The sequence below is a fragment of the Oncorhynchus masou genome, chromosome 30, assembly GCF_036934945.1.
Source record: "Oncorhynchus masou masou isolate Uvic2021 chromosome 30, UVic_Omas_1.1, whole genome shotgun sequence".
In the NCBI taxonomy this organism is placed as follows: Eukaryota; Metazoa; Chordata; class Actinopteri; order Salmoniformes; family Salmonidae; genus Oncorhynchus; species Oncorhynchus masou.
The window spans coordinates 32,357,908-32,381,119 of record NC_088241.1 but is presented as its reverse complement, the minus strand read 5'-3'; the positions used below and the strand labels follow the sequence as shown (position 1 = coordinate 32,381,119).

At 48.4% G+C, this 23,212-nt stretch overlaps 1 protein-coding gene across 3 annotated transcripts in view; it reads left to right on the top strand.

The window, feature by feature from the left end:
* LOC135522535 (transcriptional activator GLI3-like) overlaps positions 1–23,212 on the top strand; it is a 174,901-nt gene that overhangs the window by 74,624 nt on the left and 77,065 nt on the right. For 2 of the 3 annotated variants that reach the window (XM_064948889.1, XM_064948887.1), the window contains exon 3: positions 16,591–16,842. In XM_064948889.1, the coding sequence (XP_064804961.1) occupies positions 16,591–16,842 (252 nt within the window). The remainder of the gene's footprint in view (positions 1–16,590; positions 16,843–23,212) is intronic. The other variant, XM_064948888.1, reaches the window with a different exon arrangement.

The window sequence follows — 23,212 nt, the reverse complement described above, 5'->3', positions numbered from 1 at the left end:
CTAGAGCATACAGGTCGCAGTGGTGGGTGGTATAAGGGGCTTTGGTGACAAAACGGATGGAACTGTGTTAGACTGCATCCAGTTTGCTGAGTGGAGTGTTGGAAGCTATTTTGCAAATGACATCGCCGAAGTCAAGGATCGGTTGGATAGTCAGTTTTACGTTAGTATGTTTGACGGCGTGAGTGAAGGAGGCTTTGTTGCAAAATAGGAAGCCGATTCTAAATTAAATTTTGGATTGGAGATGTTTAATGTGAGTCTGGAATGAGAGTTTACAGTCTTGCCAGATACCTAGGTATTTGTAGTTGTTCACATATTCTAAGTCAGAACCGTCCAGAGTCGTGATGCTAGTCGGGCGGGTGAGTGCAGGCAGCGAACGGTTGAAAAGCATGCATTTGGTTTTACTAGCGTTTAAGAGCAGTTGGAGGCCACCGAAGGAGTGTTGTATGGCATTGAAGCTCATTTGGAGGTTAGTTAACACAGTGTCACAGGAAGGGACAGATATGTGCAGAATGGTGTCGTCTGCGTAGAGGTGGATCAGGGAATCACCCAGAGCAAGAGCGACAGAGGTCCAGACAACAGGCCCTCCGATTTGACACACTGAACTCTATCTGAGAAATAGTTGGTGAACCAGGCGCGGTAGTCATTTGAGAAACCAAGGCTGTTGAGTCTGCTGATAAGAATACCGTGATTGACAGAGTCGAAAGCCTTGGCCAGGTCGATGAAGACGGCTGCACAGTCTGTCTTTTATCGATGACGGTTTTGATATCGTTTAGTACCTTGAGCGTGGCTGAGGTGCACCCGTGACCAGCTCAAAAAACGGATTGCACAGCAATTCGAAATGGTCAGTGATCTGTTTATTAACTTGGCTTTCGAAGACTTTAGAAAGGCAGGGCAGGATGGATATAGGTCTATAACAGTTTTGGTCTAGAGTTTCTCCCCCTTTGAAGAGGGGGATGACCGCAGCAGCTTTCCAATCTTTAGGGATCTCGGACGATACAAAAGAGAGGTTGAACAGACTGGTAATAGCGGTTGTAACAATGGCGGCAGATCATTTTAGAAAGAGAGGGTCCAGATTGTCAAGCCCAGCTGATTTGTACGGGTCCAGGTATTGCAGCTCTTTCAGAACATCTGCTATCTGGATTTGGGTGAAGGAAAAGCTGGAGAGGCTTGGGCAAGTAGTTGCGGGGGGTGCGGAGCTGTTGGCCGTGGTTAGGGTAGGGCGGAGCTGTTGGCCGTGGTTGGGGTAGCCAGGATTTTAGCATGGCCAGCCGTAGAGAAATGCTAATTGAAATTCTCAATTATCGTAGATTTATCGGTGGTGACAGTGTTACCTAGGAGGTGCTCTTGTTCTCATGGACTTTACAGTGTCCCAAACCGTTTTGGAGTTAGTGCTACAGGATGCAAATTTCTGTTTGAAAAAGCTAGCCTTTGCTTTCCATCATCTATCCATCGCAATGTGTTCGCAAAGCAGCAAAGCAGCCTTGAAACTCTTCATAGAGTTTGCAGAAACTTTAGTGAAGTAAATGTATAATATTTTGTATAATTCTGTATTGTTTTCACTACCACAATGGCATGCTCTAACTGTTGGTTGTCACTTCCCCACCTCTTGCTTTGGCTGGGTGTCCAGATTCTCTTGGCGAGTGCCTCCTAATCTGAGTGCCATGACCCACCGCTACTACACTGAACAAAAATAGAAACGCAACAATTTAAAAGATTTTACTGAGTTACAGGTCTTATAAGGAAATCAGTCAATTGAAATGAATTCATTAGGCCCTAATCTATGGATTTCACATGACTGAGAATACAGATATGCATCTGTTGGTCACAGATACCTTAAAACATAAAGTAGGGGCATGGGTCAGGAAACCAGTCAGTATCTGATGTGACCACCATTTGCCTCATGCAGCGTGACACATCTCCTTCGCATAGAGTTGTTCAGGCTGTTGATTGTGGCCTGTGGAATGTTGTCCCACTCCTCTTCAATGGCTGTGCAAACTTGCTGGATATTGGTGGGAACTGGAACATTCTGCCGTACACATCGATCCAGGGCATCCCAAACTTGCTCAATGGGTGGAATGTCTGGTGAGTATGCAGGCCATGGAAGAACTGGGACAATTTCAGCTTCCAGGAAATTTGTACAGATCCTTGCAACATGGGGCCATGCATTATCATGCTGAAACATGAGGTGATGGCGGCTGATGAATTACACGACAATGGACCTCAGGATCTCTTCACGGTTTCTCTGTCCATTCAAATTGCCATTGATAAAATGCAATTGTGTTTGTTGTCCATAGGTTATGCATGCCCATACCATAACCCCTCCGCCACCCTGTGGCACCCTCTGGCACCCTGGGGCACTCTGTTCACAACGTTGAGATCAGCAAACCGCTCACCCACACGATGCCATACTGCCTGTCTGCCATGTGGCTGGTACTGTATTCATCTGTAAAGAGCACACTTCTCCAGGTGCCAGTGGCCATCGAAGGTGAGCGTTTGCACACTCAAGTCAGTAACCATGCCGAACTGCAGTCAAGTTAAGATCCTGGTGAGGACGATGTGCACACAGATGAGCTTCCCTGAGAGGGTTTCTGACAGTTTGTGCAGCTGTCCGGGTGGATGGTCTCAGACTTTCCCGCAGGTGAAGGAGCCGGATGTCTAGGTCCTGGGCTGGCATGGTTACACGTGGTCTGCGGTTGTGAAGCCGGTTGGACATACTGCCAAATTCTCTAAAACAATGTTAGAGGCGGTTTATGGTAGATAAATTAATATTAAATTATCTGGTGATAGGTCTGATGGATATTCCTGCAGTCAGCATGCCAACTGCACACTCCCTCAACTTGAGACATCTGTGGCATTGTGTTGCGAGACAAAACTGCACATTTTACAGTGGCTTTTTATTGTCCCCAGCACAAGGTGCACCTGTGTAATGATCATTCTGTTTAATCTGCTTCTTGATATGCCACACCTGTATGGATTATCTTGGCAAAGGAGAAATGCTTAATAACAGGGATGCAAACAACATTTGAGAGAAATAAGCCTTTTGTGTATATGGAACATTTCTGGGATCTTTTATTTCAGCTCATGAAACATGGAACCCAAAGTTTTTTTTTCAGTTTAAATGAATATAGTGGAAATTGCCTTTGTTATTGCCTTTGTCGGTTTTGAGCACTGATCAAATGCATCTCCTGGGTTTGATCCTTAAAAGAAAATGAGCCAAGGTGCCCTTTGACTGAAATTCTTAAACATTCTAAAAGGCATGGATACCCATGGCCAAACCCATTACCGTGCATTTTAGCCAGTGCTTGTAGCTCTTTGACTAGAACATCACTGCTTCTTCACAATGTGCTCCTGATGAAATGGGTTGAGGGACTGTAGAGTGTGCTCCATGCCCCAACGGTGGGCCTGCGTCAGGCCCCTGATGTGTGAAAGGTAGTCAGTGGGGATTGGAGTGGGGTTAGGCACAGCCCTGCTGTGAGGCTGATTTGAGCACAGAGAGCACAGAGACAAGGTAAAGTGCCTTCCCATCGTCCCCCTGCCTCTGCCCTGGTAGGGCCCCAGAAGAGCCCCAGCGCCAGAGTGTGGGGCTCCAGGCAGGGGAGACGGGGGGGGGGGGGGTGCCGGGGGATTGGGGCGGTGCCCCACAGAGCCAAATTGAGACATGGGAGCCGTCAAAAATGACCCTAGATGAATATTGAGGAGAGCAGCAGTCGGGGCTGTGGGGGAAATCAGAGGCTGACAACGGGTTGCCAGTGTGGAGCAGGAATCATCCCGACTTGCCCACCGCTTCTCACTGTAATTACTCCAAGCATCACTCACAGTGCCCGTATTTAAATAATGCGGCACTATGGGACCACTCTGCAGAGAGAAGAAATAAGACAAGGACTAAAAGTTACAGAGGGAACTCTGGCGTATTGCGCAATTGCACACTTTTGTGTGGTTTCCACATTGATTTTAAAGATTGGTAATTGTCTACTTTTCTCTGTTGGTATCCTGAAAATAAATATTATCAAAGTTATATTCATACATCTATGATTTGTGATTGATAAATGGGAAGATGGCCAATAGTCTATTGTCCATGATGTTAAGAGAACAGGTTGTTATCTGATGTTGTGCTAGTGTCATGACATTCGACAATAACCCGTTTCCATGTGAAAGACACTTGAAAAAGTTCCGTTAAGACTCAGTCACCTTTAACACAATACACAACTGAACTCTGTTGTGGGAGATGCCACTGAAGCTCCCTCAGCAGGGGTTAAAAGGAAACATTCTTGCATAAACCTACATCCTATAGGACAGCTAGCCAAGAAGTTGATCAGAAAAACACAGACAATTGCACTTATCCATGCTGATCACTTCTCTTGTTGTGTTTGCGATTCCTCCTCTCTTGGAGTTTGAAGGTTCTCTCTCACTCTCTCTTTCTCCTTTCAGCCTGTTCTGCTAATCGTAAATTATTCCCTCCGTCTATAGATAGCGCAGGTGCCAGGTACAGCAAGCTCTCCCTGAGCCGCTTGGAGAGGTAGCTGCTGCGCTCTTATTAAACCCTAGCCAGCTGCTGTAATTTCTCCTCCTTCTTTCATTGTTAATTGGGTAGTCTTGAGTCTTTTTGCCGGGAGTTGATTTACAAGAGAAAGAAAAAAGATGAGAGAGAGAAAGATTATTGCACAGGAGGAGAGGAGCTTTGAAGAAGCGTTTTGTGTTTTCCGTCTGCATCCTCCACTCCTCCTCTCCCCCTTCCTCCATCGGGTTCTCCAGCCAAACCCCATCACCACGCCACCGACAACATGACTTGTGTAACGGTCTGAGTGTAGTGGGTGAGGAGTCAGGCGCAGGAAGCAGAGAGTTCAGGGGAGTGCTATTTTAATGCACAGAGAAACGGCGAACATAAGCCAACCCCCACGAAAACACAGGGCGTAATGAACAAACAAATGCCCCAAACAGGGGGACTTAAACTGTCCAGAAAAACCCCACAAAATGGGAAAACACAAATCCCATAGACGTGCACACAAGTACACCAAACTGACGGCCGACACCGGCCTCGAGGTCGACCCGGAGGACGAGGCGCAGGGCGATCCGGATGATGGCCCGTATCGTATACGCCGGGGACCCCTCGATGTCCAGAGGGGGAGGAGGGACATCCAGCACCTCACCGTCCTGTAGGGGACCAGCTACCACCGGCCTGAGGAGAGACACATGAAACGAGGGGTTAATACGATAATAGGAAGGGAGTTGTAATCGATAACACACCTCATTTATTCTCCTCAGGACTTTGAATGGCCCTACACACTGCGGCCAAAGCTTCCGGCAGGGCACGCGGAGGGGCAGGTTTCGGGTCGAGAGCCAGACCCTGTCCCCTGGTACAAACACGGGGGCCTCACTGCGGTGGCGGTCAGCACTCCTTTTCTGCCGTCCACTAGCCTGTTGAAGGGATTCCTGGACGGCCCTCTTTGGAGCGCTGCACCCATTCCTCCACCGCAGGAGCCTCGGTCTGGCTCGGATGCCACGGTGCCAGGACCGGCTGGTACCCCAACACACACTGAAAGGGGGACACATTAGTAGAGGTGTGGCGTAGTGAGTTCTGGGCCATTTCAGCCCAGGGATGTATCTCGCACACTCCCCTGGCCGGTCCTGTCAGTACGACCGCAGAAACCTACCCACCTCCTGGTTTACTCTCTCCACCTGCCCATTACTTTCGGGGTGATAACCGGAGGTCAGGCTGACCGAGACCCCCAGACGCTCCATGAACGCCCTCCATACTCGGGATGTGAACTGGGGGCCCCGATCAGAAACGATGTCCTCCGGCACCCCGTAGTGCCGGAAGATGTGGGTGAAAAATCCATCAACGCAGTGTGTAGGGCTGTTGGGATACTGGGCAACGGGAGGAGACGGCAGGACTTAGAGAACCGATCTACAATCACCAGAACCGTGGTGTTGCCCTGAGACGGGGAAGGTCGGTCAGGAAATCTACGGCTAGATGTGACCATGGCCGTTGTGGAACGGGGAGGGGTTGTAACTTCTCTCTAGGAAGATGCCTAGGAGCCTTACTCTGGGCGCATACCGAACAGGAGGAGACATAAACCTTAACGTCCCTAGCCAAGGTAGGCCACCAATACCTCCCCCGAAGGCTCCCCACTGTCCTCCTCACCCCAGGGTGACCCGAGGAGGGTAGGACGTGAGCCCACCGAATCAGTTGGTCCCGAACACCAAGCGGCACGTACCTCCGCCCCGCCGGACACTGAGGAGGCGCGGGTTCAGCCCGTAATGCCCGCTCGATGTCCGAGTCCACCTCCCATACCACCGGTGCCATCAGCTTTGAGGCCGGAAGGATGGGAGTAGGTTCGGTGGACTTATCCTCCGTGTCGTAAAGGCGGGACAGTGCGTCTGCCTTCACATTCTGGGAGCCCGGTCTATATGATAAAGTGAACCGGAATCGAGTGAAAAACATGGCCCACCTTGCCTGACGCGGGTTCAGTCTCCTAGCTGCCCGAATATACTCCAGATTTTGGTGGTCGGTCCAGATGAGAAAGGGGTGCTTAGCCCCCTCAAGCCAGTGTCTCCACACCTTCAGAGCCCTGACCACCGCTAACAACTCCCGGTCCCCCACATCATAGTTACGATCCGCTGGGCTGAGCTTACTCGAGAAGAAAGCGCAGGGGCGGAGTTTTGGTGGCGTACCCGAGCGCTGTGATAGCACGGCACCCACCCCAGCCTCGGACGCGTCTACCTCCACTATGAATGCTAGAGAGGGGTCCGGATGCGCCAACACGGGTGCATCCGTGAACAGCGCCTTTAACTTGTTGAAAGCTCTGTCCGCCTCTGCTGACCACCGCAACCACACCGGGCCCCCCTTCAGCAGTGAGGTAATTGGAGCCGCAACCTGGCCAAAACCCAGGATAAACCTCCGGTAGTAGTTGGCAAAACCCAAAAACCGCTGCACCTCTTTTACCGCGGTCGGAGTCGGCCAATTACGCACGGCCTTACTGCGGTCACCCTCCATCTCCACCCCCGAGGTGGAAATGCGATAACCCAGAAAGGAGACGGCTCGTTTGGAGAACACACACTTCTCAGCCTTGACGTATAGGTCATGCTCCAGCAGTCTACCAAGCACCTTGCGTACCAGAGACACATGCGCGGCGTGAGTGGCTGAGTAGATCAGAATGTCATCGATATAAACAACCACTCCCTGCCCGTGCAAGTCCCTGAGAATATCGTCTACAAAGGATTGAAAAATGGCTGGAGCATTTTTTAACCCATACGGCATGACGCAGTACTCATAGTGGCCCGATGTGGTACTAAATGCGGTTTTCCACTCGTCTCCCTTCCAAATACGCACCAGGCTATACGCGCTCCTGAGATCTAATTTTGTGAAGAACTGCACTCCCTGAAAGGGTTCCACTGCCGTAGCAATGAGAGGTGGTGGGTAGCTGAACCCCACTGTGATGGCATTTAGACCTCTATAATCAATACACGGACGCAAACCTCCCTCCTTTTTTCTTCACAAAAAAGAAACTCGAGAAGACGGGTGAAATGGAGGACCGAATGTACCCCTGTCCCAGAGACTCCGTGATATATGTCTCCATACCCAACGTCTCCTCTTGGGACAATGGGTACACGTGACTCTTGGGAAGCGCAGCGTTTACCTGGAGATCTATCGCACAATCCCTTCCCGGTCGATGTGGTGGTAATTTAGTCGCCTTCTTTTTACTAAAAGCGATTGCCAAATCGGCATACTCAGGGGGAATGCACACTGTGGGACCCTGGTCTGGACGGAAACTCCCAGACACCTTCCAGAACACTCCTCTCACCACCCCTGGAGAACCCCGTCTCCACAAAATTTTAGGATTGTGCCGGGCCAGCCAGGGAATCCCAAACACCACTGGAAACGCAGGCGAATCAATAATATAGAGACTGATACGCTCACTATGATTCCCCTGCGTTACCATGTCCAGTGGGATCGTGGTCTCCCTGACCAACCCTGACCCTAATGGCTGGCTATCTATGGAGTGCACGGGAAAGGGAGAATCTATCGGCACAAGCGGAACTCCTAATTTAATAGCGAGTCCGCAATCCATAAAGTTCCCAGCTGCGCCTGAATCGACTAGCGCCCTATGCTGGGAAGAGGGGAAAAAATTAAGGAAAAAAATCAAGACAAACATGTGACCAACAGGGGGTTCTGGGTGAGTTTGGTGCTGACTCACCTGGGTGATCGAGAAATGTTCCGCCTGCCATCTCGACTCCCAGACGGACCCCCCCAGCACCGATCGGCCGTGTGTCCTCTCCGACCACAGTTGGTGCAGAGGGAGCCTCTTCCTCCGGTACCCCTCGGCAAAGCCCCTCCCAACTCCATCGGAACAGGAGTGGAGGTGCTGGGTGGTAGAACACACAGGACCCTCTCCGAACGCCCGCGGGCAGCCAGCAGATTTTCCAGTCAGATGGACATGTCAATTAGCTCATCCAGGGAAAGAGCGTGTCCCGACACGCTAGCTCCCTGCGGACGTCCTCCCGGAGACTACACCAGTAGTGGTCGATAAGGGCCCTGTCGTTCCACCCGGATCCTGCTGCCAAGGTACGGAACTCCAACGCGTAATCCTAGGCGCTCCTCTTCTCCTGCCGGAGATGGAATAGTCGTTCTCCCACCGCTCGGCCATCTGGAGGGTGGTCAAACACGGCGCGGAAGCGGCGAGAAAACTCGGGGTAGTGCTCCTTAGCTGTGTCTGGGCCATTCCAAACTGCGTTTGCCCACTCCAGAGCACGACCCGTGAGGCAGGAGATGAGGACATTCACCCTCTCCGCTCCCGAGGGAGTAGGTCTGACGGTGGCCAGGTACAGTTCTAGCTGGAGTAAGAACCGCTGGCACCCTGCTGCCGCTCCATCATAGACCCTCGGGAGCGTAAGATGGAGGGTGCTGGAGTTGGGAGATGGGGAGTCCTGAGGAGGAGGGGCCGAAGGTGGAGAGAGGAGACCGCTTCTCTCCCATCGGTCCATTCTCTCCATCACCAGATCCATCGCCGTTCCGATCCGATGGAGAACGGTGGTGTGATGTAGAACCCTCTCTTCCATCGATGGGAGGGGAGTGGCTGTTGCTCCTGCTGACTCCATTCCTCAGAGGTGCGGGATTCTGTAACGGTCTGAGTGTTGTGGGTGAGGAGTCAGGCGCAGGAAGCAGAGAGTTCAGGGGACTGCTATTTTAATGCACAGAGAAACGGTGAACATAAGCCAACCCCCACGAAAATACAGGGCGTAATGAACAAACAAATGCCCTTAACAGGGGGACTTAAACTGTCCAGAAAAACCCCACAAAATGGGAAAACACAAAACCCATAGACGTGCACACTAGTACACCAAACAGACGGTCACAATAATTAATCCCGCACAAGGAACCAGGCGGGCCGGCTGACTAATAAAGCCTTACTACCAACTACCTAACTCAAAACAGGTGCACTCAATAAACACATACGGAGGAAATAATCAGTGGCAGCTAGTAGGCCGGTGACGATGACCACCGAGCGCCACCCGAACGGAAAGGGGAGTGTCCTTCAGTCGGAGTCGTGACAACTTGCAAAAATGTGCAGGTGGAGGAGAATAGTTGTGTTGCTGCTGGCACTTGTTCAGAGGCACAACGAATGACACCTCCTTAATGATAAAGGTTCCGCCCAACAAAGCCGGCTCAGTGTGTAGAATGTGCAACATGGTGCAAATGCCCCTTCGTGATCCTCTGACTGAAACACATGTAGTAGCGTAAGGCGGAAGAGACTACTAAATCATCTTGTCTGTAGGGTACCAAGTCAAATGTCTGAGAGGCTGGAGCAGATTGGCACTCCAACCCTTGTTATACACAACGGCTGCTGCCTTTGAGAAACACTAACTCCCTCCGAAGCAGCCAGGCTTTTTGTCTTCTCTCCTTCTCATTACTTTGAATTAGCCAGGCACCCTTAACTTCAGCCCCCTTGTCCCAGGGCCCAACTCTCTATCTCTCTCTCTTTCCCCTCCTCAAAGGAATTGGCTCCTCTCCACTCCATACCTCATTATAATTTAATTGTGTCATTTGTTGCATAAGTTCCCTCCTCCTTTATGCTCAGCCATTAAAGTCCCTCCCCTGCTCAGGCATGGGGCTTCTCTAAAGGTATCAAGAGCAGCCTTTTACATTGAACGGCCCCAGAATAAAAATGGGAGAAGCCTGGGCATTAGGATTTAATGACCGGCTGGCTGGGTGAGAAAGAGAGATCGAGAGAGAGAGAAAGTGAAATAGAAAGTGAGAGCATGTGAAAATGAAGAATGAGAGAGGAAGAGGAAAAAGTGAGTGAGAAGGTGGGTAGAGAACAAGAATGCCAGGGAGAGAGGGTGGAGAGAGCACTAGGCTCCATTATAGTGGCAGAGAAAGCCCCTGAAATACTAGTGTGCGCTCAGATCAGGACGGCAGTGAGCACAATTACCTTCTTTTCAAATCCTTCAGTGACACTGCAGGAGGAAGGAGGACTTTGAAACTTGAAAGGTAGGAGCTCACTTTCAACCTCAAACGTGAGCAGGAAAGGGCTCTGAAATTTGTTCAGTGCTCCCCATCTACCATTAGCTTGTTTCTTCCTCTCGCCTCCAGGCATTTAAGAGCTTTTTGAAAAGATGTTAAGAAATTCAATCACCATAGAGAGACCAGGACAGTTCTTTTTTCATTTTTTTTTTGTGTGTGAGGCATGCTTCCCCTTGGTCCACTGAGGACCGGCTTGCTGCTTTGTGTTGTTGGTGAATAGACCTGTGAATCGGTGGAGGAGAAGAGGACGGGATGGGGGCAACGATGGGAAAAAGGGGGGGAAATGAAAGAGGAATGAAAAATGAGGGAAGGAAGAAAGAGAAAAATCCAAAAGGGTCTGTTTGAGGCTGATGATGGTCAGGGTTGGAGAGGTGCTCCTGAAGTTCAGGCTTTTCAAAGTGTTTGCAGACACCTGTGTCCTCCACATCAGAGCAAGAGCACTCAGTGCCACCGCAATGGGTGAGAACGCTGACTGGAAAGCCTCTGAGCGAAATTGTATGCTCCAATCTTTTTTTTGCTTTACATTAACTTTACAGGGTACCAGGACATTTTAGCCCAAAATCTGGTTGCCTCTGCCAGGAGGCTGAATCTTTGCCGCAAGTGGATCTTCCAGCAAGACAATTAACCTCAAGCACACATCAAAATTCACAAAGAAATTGTTCACTGACCACAAAATCAACATTTTGCAATGGCCCTCTCAGTCTCTGGGTTTGAACTCCTTTGAAAACCTGTGGTTTGAATTGAAGAGGTCAGTCCATAAGCGCAGACGAAGGATATCTGAAGGATATCTGAAAAGATTCTGTATGGAAGAATGGTCTAAGATCCCTCCCAATGTGTTCTCCAATCCCTTAAAACATTTAAGAAAAAGGCTCAGTGCCGTTTCCTTGCAAGGTGAGGTATTGAAAACAGGGGTGCCAATAATTTTAACCCATATCTATTTGAGAAGACAAGAATATTACTTGTTTAACAAAATTGCTTTCTCTGAGCAATTGCATTAGAATAAAATAATATAATTTCCTCTTTTTTTGAGCATTCAATATAGTTAGGTATTTGTATTATTTATTTTATACAGTCTATTGCTTATTTTTATCAAGTGTGGCGTCATTATCAGTAAACTGCACACATGAAGCTCAGAAGGGTTAAAATAAAGTCAAATAAAATATAGGCAAGTTTTCCAGCCATTTTGGTTGGATGACATTAGAACGGGATATAAATATGATAAGCCTTGGAGTATTCCTCCTCTTTCAGCATCACCATTCAAGTGTTGGTTGTTGACCTTCTGCTGCCCAGTGTTTGTTAAACCATGTAAGGTGGTACAGTTGAAGTTGGAAGTTTACATACACTTAAGTTGGCGTCATTAAAACTCGTTTTTCAACCACTCCAAAAATTTCTTCTTAACAAACTATAGTTTAGGCAAGTCAGTCAGGGCATCTACTTTGTGCATGACACAAGTAATTTTTCCAACAACTGTTTACAGACAGATTATTTCACTTATTATTCACTGTATCACAATTCCAGTGGGTCAGAAGTTTACATACACTAAGTTGACTGTGCCTTTAAACAGCTTGGAAAATTCCAAAAAATCATGTCATGGCTTTACAAGCTACTGATAGGCTAATTGACATCATTTGAGTCAATTGGAGGTGTACCTGTGGATGTTTTTCAAGGCCTACCTTCAAACTCAGTGCCTCTTTGCTTGACATCATGGGAAAATCAAAAGAAATCAGCCAATATCTCAGAAAAACAATTGTAGACCTCCATAAGTCTGGTTCATCCTTGGGAACAATTTCCAACACCTGAAGGTACCATGTTCATCTGTACAAACAATAGTACGCAAGTATAAACACCATGGGACCATGCAGCCATCATACCGCTCAGGAAGGAGACACGTTCTGTCTCCTAGAGATGAATGTACTTTGGTGCGAAAAGTGCAAATCAATCCCGGACCAACAGCAAGGACCTTGTGTAGATGCTGGAGGAAACAGGTGCAAAATTATCAATATCCACAGTAAAACAAGTTCTATATCGACATAAACTGAAAGGCCGCTCAGCAAGGAAGAAGCAACTGCTTCAAAACCGCCATAAAAAAGCCAGACTACGGTTTGCAACTTGCACATTGGGACAAAGATCATATTTTTTGAAAAATGTCTCTGGTCTGATGAAACAAAAATAGAACTGTTTGGCCATAATGACCATCGTTATGTTTGGAGGAAAAAGGGGGAGGCTTGCAATCCGAAGAACACCATCCCAACCGTGAGGCATGGGAGTGGCAGCATCAAGTTGTGGTGGTGCTTTGCTGCAGGAGGAACTGGTGCACTTCACAAAATAGATGGCATCATGAGGGAGGAAAATTATGTGGATATATTGAAGCAACATCTCAAGACATCAGCGAGGAAGTTAAAGCTTGGTCGCAAATGGGTCTTCCAAATGACCCCAAGCATACTTCCAAAGTTGTGGCAAAATGGCTTAAGGACAACAAAGTCAAGGTAAAGCCCTGACCTCAATCTTATAAAAAAATTGTAGGCAGAACAGAAAAAGCGTGTGTGAGCAAGGAGGCCTACAAACCTGACACAGTTACACCAGCTCTGTCAAGAAGAATGGGCCAAAATTCACCCAACTTATTGTGGGAAGCTTGTGGAAGGCTACCTGAAACATTTGACCCAAGTTAAACAATTTATAGGCAATGCTACCAAGTACTAATTGAGTGTATGTAAACTTCTGACCCACTGGGAATGTGATGAAAGAAATAAAAGCTGAAATAAATCATTCTCTCTAGAATTATTCTGACATTTCATATTCTTAAAATAAAGTGGTTATCCTAACTGACCTAAGACAGGGAATTTTTACAAGGATAAAATGTCAGGTATTGTGAAAAACTGTGTATGTAAACTTCCGACTTCAACTGTATATGCTGAAATAATTAACCCATTTTAGGTGGTAAACGCTGAAATAAAAAAAGAACCCATTTAGATGGTATGTCACGTTCAGGTATGACCCAGATGCAGACAGTGTCGAAGAACCAAAAGTGTATTTCTAATACAGGGGCAGGCAAACAACGGCAGGCAGGAGTCAATAATCCAGAGAGGGTGCAAAAGGTCCAGAACGTCAGGCAGTCTCAGGGTCAGGGCAGGCAGGGGTCAACAATCCAGAGAGGGTGCAAAAGGTACAGAACAGCAGGCAGTCTCAGGGTCAGGGAAGGCAGGGGTCAATATTCCAATATGTGGGGCAAGGTACAGAACAGCAGGGCAGTCTCGAAGAAGGGAAGGGCTCGAAAACATGATCAAGAAATAAACACGGGGAGGTTTCACAAACAAAACGAAGTGGCAACAGACAAACAGAGAACACAGGTAAAAATACACAGGGGATAATGGGGGAGATGGGTGACACCTGGAGGGGGGTGGAAACAAGCACAAAGACTGGTGAGTCAGATCAGGGTGTGACAGGTATAGACTGAAAAAAATGGACACCCTTATTAAGGTGGTATACGGAAGAATGATGAACCCCCCTGACTCAGTTCACCATGGCGAAGTAGAGGGAGGAGGGGAATGGCGTGACACTGGTTTTGATTTTACTATTATCTGCTTGACATCTCAGAGACATGAGTGAATAGGGCTGGATTTCACTGAGAGAGAAATAGATAGAGAGGGGGAGGGAGGGAGAGAAAGAGAGACACCCAACTGGGGAGAAGGGAAGAAGCCAAAGAGAAAGATAGGAATGTAGTGTAATAATGTCTTTGGGAATAATGACCACAGTACTTTGTCTCTAGAAATAGTTCATATACACTGTTTAGCTGGGCTTGTGGGAGTTTGGCTTCACTTGCAAAAGTCCAAAGATTATTGCTACAAGCACATTGTGTATGTCAAATCTATGGAACTCATACATAAATAAACTAGAACAAGAACCAGAAACTTAACCCGGGTCTACTATAGATGCAAGGTCTTATTCCCGGCCTCTGCACTGTGTTTGCTGGATGAGTATTCAGTACATATAGGCCCACACTCCTCTCAGCAGCACTATCCTTTGCTCTATTGGCTCCCAGCACAGTTTACAGTCGCGACTTCCTTCCTTAAATCCAATTCGTGCGAGAACATGAACCCAGAGTCTGAAATCCCTTTATGTTAATATTGCGCTTTGCCAGAGAAGACCCTATTAATCCAGCTATAACAGCATAAATGCCATTATTCCCTTAATAAGATCAGGGGCTGTGCAGTATAGGATTAAATACTTATATCATAACTGACACTGTCAATTCCTGCGGATGAGAGCGTGAGCCTCTGCTCTCTCACTGGCTTGTCAGTTCCGCGTTAAGACTCGTGGAATTTGCTGCTCCGAGCGCCGTGGCGCCATTCGGGGCATGGCTGGGCCCTAACGCAGGTAATGGATGTGGGAGAGTGAGAGGAATAAATGACAAGCCCGTGGGTCTCTCTCTTTCTCTCTTCTCTCTCTTTCTCTCTCTTTTCGTGCCACTCTCTCGCTACTGTAGCGGCCAACTCCGGGTGCTCAGGGTAGCGCTCTTTAATCGAGTCCTCTCTTCTCCTCTTAATTGGCTTTTGGAGGGCTGCAGTTTTCCGCTGCCTGCAGTTCATAGGGGGGCCTTGCGGTGCTAGGCTGGTAAGTGCTACAGAACCTTTGGCACCGGCACCGCGGCACTCTGCCAGGGCCCTCAGTGAGACATTTAAAAGAGAGAGACGGAGAGAGAGAGACAGAGACAGGCTGTGGGTAATGGGCACTGGACCGTGCTGATCATCAACAACCACAGTGAAATTAGAATCAACCAGGAACTTGGACCAGGGGAGATTTCCCAGCAGCGTCTAATGAAGTGAATCTGTTGCTCAGTCAGGATAAACTTGGTGGACTCTGGATCTGATAGAGGAATAGGTTGGATATGAGGCATTGAGAAAGATTGATAGAATCGTATGTAACTGAATCAAACTGCCTCCGCAATAGCTCTGAATTGCACTTGGCTAGAGCTGCCATTGTAAAACTTTCAATCGTACAAAGCATTTACCTAAAAATATTCAGCTCTAATAATTTATCATAATCATACTATAGGTTCTGATGCTAGGAATAATCTCAGACCAGAATTTTTTTGTCCGGAGTATCTGCTCTTTAGGGACTACTCCTAATACGTCTGTACAGTATCACCCACCAGGTCAGGGGCCAGGCGACCCCATGAAGGCCAGGGTCAGTGTTTAGGTCGAAGGTCAAGTCTTTCCAAAGCAGATCAGCCCTTGAACTCTCTTCACTTTTATCCCCACAAACTCTGCCCAGCACACTAGGGATAGCTTCTCAGGGGAACTCTCCTTTCCGTCTCTCCATCTCTCCTCTTAATTTCTCTCCTTCACCCTGAGAGAGAAAGTGAGCGAGAGATTACTCTGGAAGACGGGGGGTTGAGGAGGGGGAGGAGGAAGAGGGGGGGGGGGTTGATACTACCCATGAGGCTGGTTAATGGGCAGTTTGGAATGCAGGCGAGAAGACCCGGTTGCTTTCTCCATGGGAATCCATTTATTTTATAAAAAGAACAGAGCTGCCTTTAAGATCTGACTTGTGGGAATCGCTCCCCCTCTGACTGTGGCCACGATGCAGGGGGTTGGGTTCGTTTAGTTGGTGAGAGCATCAGAGATGAGTCCTATTGGATGTATCTGACTGCTGCTTGAGAACTCAAAAGCTCAGATGGCTCCTATGGAGGCTAAACCCAGGTGGATTTTTTGTACTTGGTTGGTTGCAGGTGTACAAAACAAATCTACTGCCCCTCACAGGAGTATGCTACGTGGTCTTACTTCTTTCCCTTGTCCATGGGTGTCTTGTCTTGTGTGCATACTCTGAGAGGTAAAGAATTTCCCTTTGTCTGCAGCAGCCGTAAGTCACTGTTATGATTCTACTGACAGTGAAACCACTTTCACAACCAAATGATTTCAGGTTGTGAAGAATTAAGCAGCCTTTCGACTCAGTATCTTACAGTATATTTCAATGTACCGAGATCTATGCTGTATCGTCAGTAAATATGGACTCATATTTTTACCCAAATATATAATTTCACCCTCTCTCTCCCCCCTGTTCCCTTAAAGAAGATGAGCGATTGGGCACGCAGTACCACCACCACCGCGAGCGGCGCAACGCCATCAGCACCCAGGCCTCCATGCCTGGCACCCCTGGAAGCAAGCTGGGTGAGGAGTCCTCCACGTCCACAGAAGAGCGCCCCCCACTGGTAAAGAAAGAGCTGCACAGCTCACTGCCCCACCTGGCAGACCACGGCCTGCCCTATCGCGGAACGCTGTTTGCCATGGATCCCCGCAACGGATACCTGGACTCCCACTACGGTGAGTACATAAAAAAAGTGTTTATGAAGTCAAAAGTAGTGGGTGCATGGCTAGTTTGTGTCGGCAGGGCTTTAGGTCATCAGACAACTTGAATTGCCTCAGTGATTTAGTAAATTGATGGATAATTACATAAAACCTAACATACAATATTTTCGGGGGTTAAGATAGAAAATTTGGCCTTGTTCTATGTATATTTATGAACAATATACTGTAATTTGAGTGAGGCGGCAGGCTCAAGGACTTGCATGTAGACCCACCCCCCCACCCCCCAACAGTGGCACCAAGGTTCTCTCTGTACAGTAATAGGTAAAAGGCAGGGCTGCTAGTCGCTTGATTAGGCCTGACGGATCAGCTGCTTTCTCTACGTTTCTCCCTTCCTCCCTCTCCTTTTCTCTCTCCCTAATCCTGTCTCTCTCTCTCTTTCGCTCGCTCTCTGGGAAGTTAGTATGTGGAGCGTTCAGCGTAGCTTCTTAATTCTCTCATTAGGGGCCTGCCTGAGCACAGTACTCCACTTTCACTCATCAACACACACATCAAAGCCCCAACACAACACTGCACTGCACAGTCAAACCACTCTCACTACCCCCTCGTCTCCCTTCTCTCTCTCACTGGGACGGAGAGAGTGTGGGGAAGGGGGAGGAATAGAGGAGTGAGGGTGATAGAGTGAGGTAGAAAGATACCGTTGATATGAAAAGAGAAGGGAGGGACATGCGGTTTGAGGGAGAGGGAGAGTATGCTCGAAAAATAAAATATTAGAGAGAGAGAGGAGTGAAGGAGCCGTGGTTAGAGAGAGAGTGAGAGAAGGAAATATAACAAAGGAATAAGAGAAAGATGCAGTTATAGAATGAGAGACAGATGAGTGGAGAGCGAGGGGGGTTGCGGCATTTAGGAGGTCAATTTCGTGCATGTGCGTGGCCTCCGGACAAGGATTTGATGTGATGGCCTGTTTAGTTTCGCTAAATTGCCTGCGAATTGAGCCTGACCGAGTAGTTTTAATATGTAGGCTGTAATGAAAAGGTCTCTCTCTCGCCGGCTCCGGCTTTGGTCCTTTAAAGTAACTGTATGTATTTAGTTCATTAGCCGGCATCTCGTTTGTACGCACCTGTGCGTACATCCACCACAAAGCTACAGTACTAATGTGAAAGGTTACTTAAATTCGGGCCCAGGGTCTGTTCTTTGGCATAGCCGACAGGATCCTCGCAAGCAGAATATTACTGTCGATTACAGCCCGGGCTTAGCTCAGCATGACTGCCACTGTGTGTGTGTGTGTGTGTGTGTGTGTGTGTGTGTGTGTGTGTGTGTGTGTGTGTGTGTGTGTGTGTGTGTGTGTGTGTGTGTGTGTGTGTGTGTGTGTGTGTGTGTGTGTGAGAGAGAGAGAGAGAGAGAGAGAGAAGTGTGTGTGAGCACTGGTGGTAGAGGGTTCCAGACCACAGAAGCCAAGGGAAACTAGGGGCCGTGGTTGGGGTGGCTTGTGGTTCGGGTGGTGGTTGGGGGTCACAGTAAGGGGTGGCAGTGCCTCGGGGTAGTGCTTAAAAGTCATAGTCAAATGGAGAGTTCAGAAGCAGTAAGAAAAGTCAAAGGGGCCATAGAGCCTGAAAGCGCTCCATTCTTTCTGCAGAACAGGCAGTGGATGGAGAGAATCATACCGCTATTGGGGCGCACTGTCTTCCGTTTCCCTCTCTCTCTCTCTCTCTCTCTCTCTTTCTCTCTCTCTCTCTCTCTCTCTCTCTCTCTCTCTCTCTCTCTCTCTGTGATTCAGATAATGATGAAATATTAATTCCATTCCAATGTTTTACCAGAGGCTGTATATAACAGAATTTAGATGCCTAATGGAGCACATGCTGAAATGCCAAGGCAGTTGTTTTTCCTCTGAGGTTGGAGTGTGCTGTAAATGGATGTCGTTGGAACGTGCCCTCACCCTGACTCAGTTCAGAAAGAGTTACGACCAGAGGTGAGAGAAAGGAGCAGGCCGAGGGCTGTGTAAAATGGCTTCCTTTGGTACCAAGTGTGGGGAACACGAGGTGTCCCTGAAGGCGCCTGCCGGTCGGCCGGTCCCATTCCGTCTGATTGGCCCATGCTCCAGGCCCCTAGGCTCCTAATCCGCCGATGGCCCCTTTGAACACGAAGCCCCATGGCTCCACCACTGCTACCCCCAGAGGCTGGGAAGTGTGAAGAACATTGATCCCTGTGCTTGGTTGAGCACCCCCTTCCCGCCCATCCTTCCATGGTCCACTTCACCAACACTCCCCTCTCCCTGGGGTCTCTGACTGACTATCACCTTCCTAAATGTATCCCAGGTGTGTGTTGTGCATGTGAGGGTGATGGAGAGGGAGTCCTGGGTCTTTGTGCTGTGCTTGCAGAGTGCGGGGCGCTGCACGACCTGGCCACGGCTGACAGCTAGGTAAATGTGATTACTCTTCCCGCTGGTGTGTTGTCAGTGCTTAATGCAGCTAAACACGCCGGCACCTGCAGCCTCAAGCGCACTTGGACTGCTGGGTTGTCATGGTTGTCGCTGTGGCGGCGATGGGGTAGAAGAGTGGGGGGACAGCCCATTCTGTGCTCTATCCTACTCCCCTAAGGACTCTGTGTTTATTCTCACCTGTACACCCACTTGCGCACATCAAGGAGGAGGCATTAAGAAAAAAATAGTCCCTATTACGTGCATTAGCTAAATCGCAGTGATGCATAGAGTCTAAGACTCTTTTCTTGGGCCAACTCTGGATAAGTGTCCATATCCCGCTTACCACAACACTAATACGTGGGGCTTTTGCTTGGATAAGGAGGAGGAAGCTTTGGGGAGGAGGATGAATGAGAAACTTGAGTTTTTAAAGATTTGTGTATTGTGAAGGAGATGTGTATTGTGAAGGCGTTACCATGGTGGCACTAGCGACATTGTTTACATTGTGGGCTTATTAGCTGGTCAATGGTCCTCAGCAACAGTGGAACACTTGCTGGAGTTCTGTCTCCGCTTACTCTCTCCACCGGGATCCCTCTTCTTCCTCCAAGTGTTAGTCTTATTCTTAAACACTTTTTCTTCCTTCCCCAGCCAGTCAAAACATGTCCCGTTACGGGATTGTAAGCACATTCTCTTCAATGGACAGCTTTCTTATGTTTCTTTCCCATCCTAGCAGTATTGAAACATCAGAAAAAAAATTGTCAAAGGAAGGCGACTGGGGAGGGTGGGAAAATCACTAAGCTTTTACCCACCCTCTCACCCTCCCCAGCACTAAGTATGTTGGTTGGTTCCTCGATGACCAAGGCTGCTTGGTGGTTGTGTGTGTCTGTGATGACACAGTAGTAGGTCATTATGTGGACCGAGACAGACTTTTATAGCTGAAGTATACGTGGGCCTATATCAGCCTTATACAGTCTGTCATCTGCAGACTGATGGAATCAAGATCAAGATCCTAGGCCAAGCACCACCAGCTGGTAATCCTCAGACCAAAACCTTGGTCATGTCTCACCTCTGAGACCTCTTAGACCAGGGCTGCTAAAGCCAAAGCAAGGTGGAAGTACAGTACAAATTGATGGCTGGTCTAGTGGATGGTTTGGATACCATCAGGCTATATCCCTTAAAACCTTGCTCTTTTTGGCCAAAGCTCTGACTGAAGTGACCATTACCTGGGATTGTGGGGAGCCAGCCAGCTCTCAACCAGACCCAGGGCGAATGGATTGGGGGGTGGGATGATCTCCAGCTCAAGACAGGGGTTAAATTAACCTCCAAGTCTGCATTGTAGAGGAGAACTCAGGTCTACTGGTCCGTAGCATGGCAAGTACTGGGTCCACGTCAATCTGTCTGCCTCTTTATCAAACTACAGCAGCTGATCAGTGAACTGAATGAGCTGGCTGTCACAAAGTTAACGACTGCATTACTGCTCTCCCTGATTCAGAGTCAGAAGTATAGGCCCTACAGGAACTATAGGAAAGATTTCCTGACACAGAAAAAAGTTGTGAAAATAACCCACACTGGAAAAGTACTTTATAAAGCATTTCCTCGCTCAAGGAGGCCAACTTTCTGGGTTCCACATTGGTTCCTTGTCATGGGTTTTGGCAAAACAGTTTCAAGCACTCCTCCCCACAGCAATTATAATACAGAGGAGTGGGGGTGGTGGCGGGGATGCGCTGGGAGACATGTACCCATTTCAAGAACAATTGGGGGGGAGAGAAACCCGTGGGGAACCCGGGGGCCACCCTACAGTACAGGCCACGGAAAGGAATCTCTTCCATCCACCTCCTTTGATTATGAAAGAGAAACATGGCGGGGCAGCTCTTGAATTGGCTCCGCAGTCCAGCGCACCAGAGATAATCGCTGTGATCCCCTTTTATACAGCTTATTACAGGAATATCACAGTATAATGCGGGTAAAGTTTGAAGTGGTAAAAGAAAGACACTTTCGCTCTAAGTGAAGGTCAGGCTTTCTTGCATTTACTCTTAGTACCACAGAGCCCGAGAACTTGCATGAATTGTATTTTTAACGATAATGTTGTTAATAATATTGTTACAATAGCAATATTCATTTGGAGTGGCTCAAAAAGAATGAGAAATATCTTAACAAATGAGTACTCTGCGTTTCTTTATATCATTCATGCAACATCTGTCTGTGTTTTGAACCCCCTTGTCAAATTAAGAATGGCTAATCGGTCAGAAAACACGCAGAGGCATCACATGCCTAAAACAATAGGCGTGCTTTGAAGTGGCGAAGGCTTAAAAAAAAGACTTACAGCATGTTTCTCTGACTGTCCGTAAGGATACGTCACCACCACAACGAACATCAACAAACACACCACCAACCACAACAATAACGCCATTGAACATAATGTCCATAAAGACGTGAGTGCAGGCAGGAACAACATGAGGCTCATGGGTCTTCTCTTCCTATTCCTGATGGTTTTTAAACCATGACATCTTGAGCCTTTTCTTTTCTCTCCCTCCTGAAGTGTTGAGTGGGAATAAGAAGTAGGATAATCACCCGGCGTGGAGTGGGACAGTCACACTCATTTCATGCCTGCCTATATGTTTGTTCACTGTAAGCAAATCTCACCGCCCGGCCTTGGAGCGCAGTGATTTGTGTCCCTCTTCTCATAGAGTTAGCACCCTTATCCCTTCAACCAACCCCCAACGCCTCCCTCCCTCCCCCCTCTCCTCTCTTCTCTCCGGAGGATGGGCTGTACCTATTATTCTATAGGAGGAGGGGGCTGAAACATGCTGGGTAATTAACATGTTTCCTCTCAGCTCCGTTACGGGCTGGAGCAAATAAGTAGACTAGAGTACATCCTCTTGTCCATACCACAGGGTAGAGACTTAAAAAAAAGAGAGAGAGGGAGAGAGAGAAAAAGAGGCAGAGCGTAAGAGAGAGACAGAAAGTGAGAGAAATTAGAGAGAGAAAGAGGACTGGAGAAAGGGAGGAAGAAAGAAAGAGAGATGGAAGGGCGAAAACGGGAGAGAAGTGCCAATGAGAGAGAAAGTGAGACTGGAGAAAGAGAGGAGAGAGGAGTAGGAGGGGGGATGTAACAAAGCAGAAAATGAAGAGAGACATAAAGGAATGGGAGCTCGAGGAGGTCAGGCCCATCATAGGCTTAGTGTTTCCTTCAAAGATGGCTGGGACAGGTGGCAGTTCCAGACAATCTCGCTCCACAGAGCAGCATCCTCTCAGGAGGAGATAAGGGATTCCTCCATCCATCCAGTCCTCTCCTCTCCTCTTCTCTCCTCTCCTCTCCTCTCTCTCTTCGGCTCGGCTCCCTCTGCCGGGGCTGCTTTGATGTGGCTCGGTGTGAGCAGTTTGAGGGGCCTGGGGCCTGTTGGACAGCTGGGCTGCTGCAGGGGCCTCCGGGAGCCAGACTCTCTGCCTCTCTGGCCCGGCTCAATCAGCGTTGCTCTCCGGTGCCCGCAACTTTCAGGTCTCATTAAAGCACTCCGGCAGCGTTAATCCTCTTTACGTTTTTACACGGCACCCCTTTTTTCTCACAGGCACAGGGACCATGGGGACCCCATGACGCCGCCTGCGTGACATAATGCAAAAATATCACTGTGACACCAAGTTCCGCTCTTTTCTCTTCTCTTCTACACTCCCTCGCTCCTCTGTGTACAGTATTGCATGTTCTACTCTTCTTTTCTTTTCTCTTCTCTCTTTGGGTGCAATCGTTCCTTCTCATTGTGTGTTCTCCCTTCTCTCTCTCTCTTTCTCTCTCTCTCCCTCCATTCCCTTGATAGTACCTAGCTCTGGTTGTAAGTCATTCAGGATTATTTTTGGTGGGGGAATTTGTTGACAAGAGTGGAGTAAATGGATTACAAGTTGTCCTTGTTTTTGGGAGGGGGGAGATCAGGCTCGGCTTTGAGTAAGGGACAAAGAGAGAAGGGGGAGAGAAAGAAA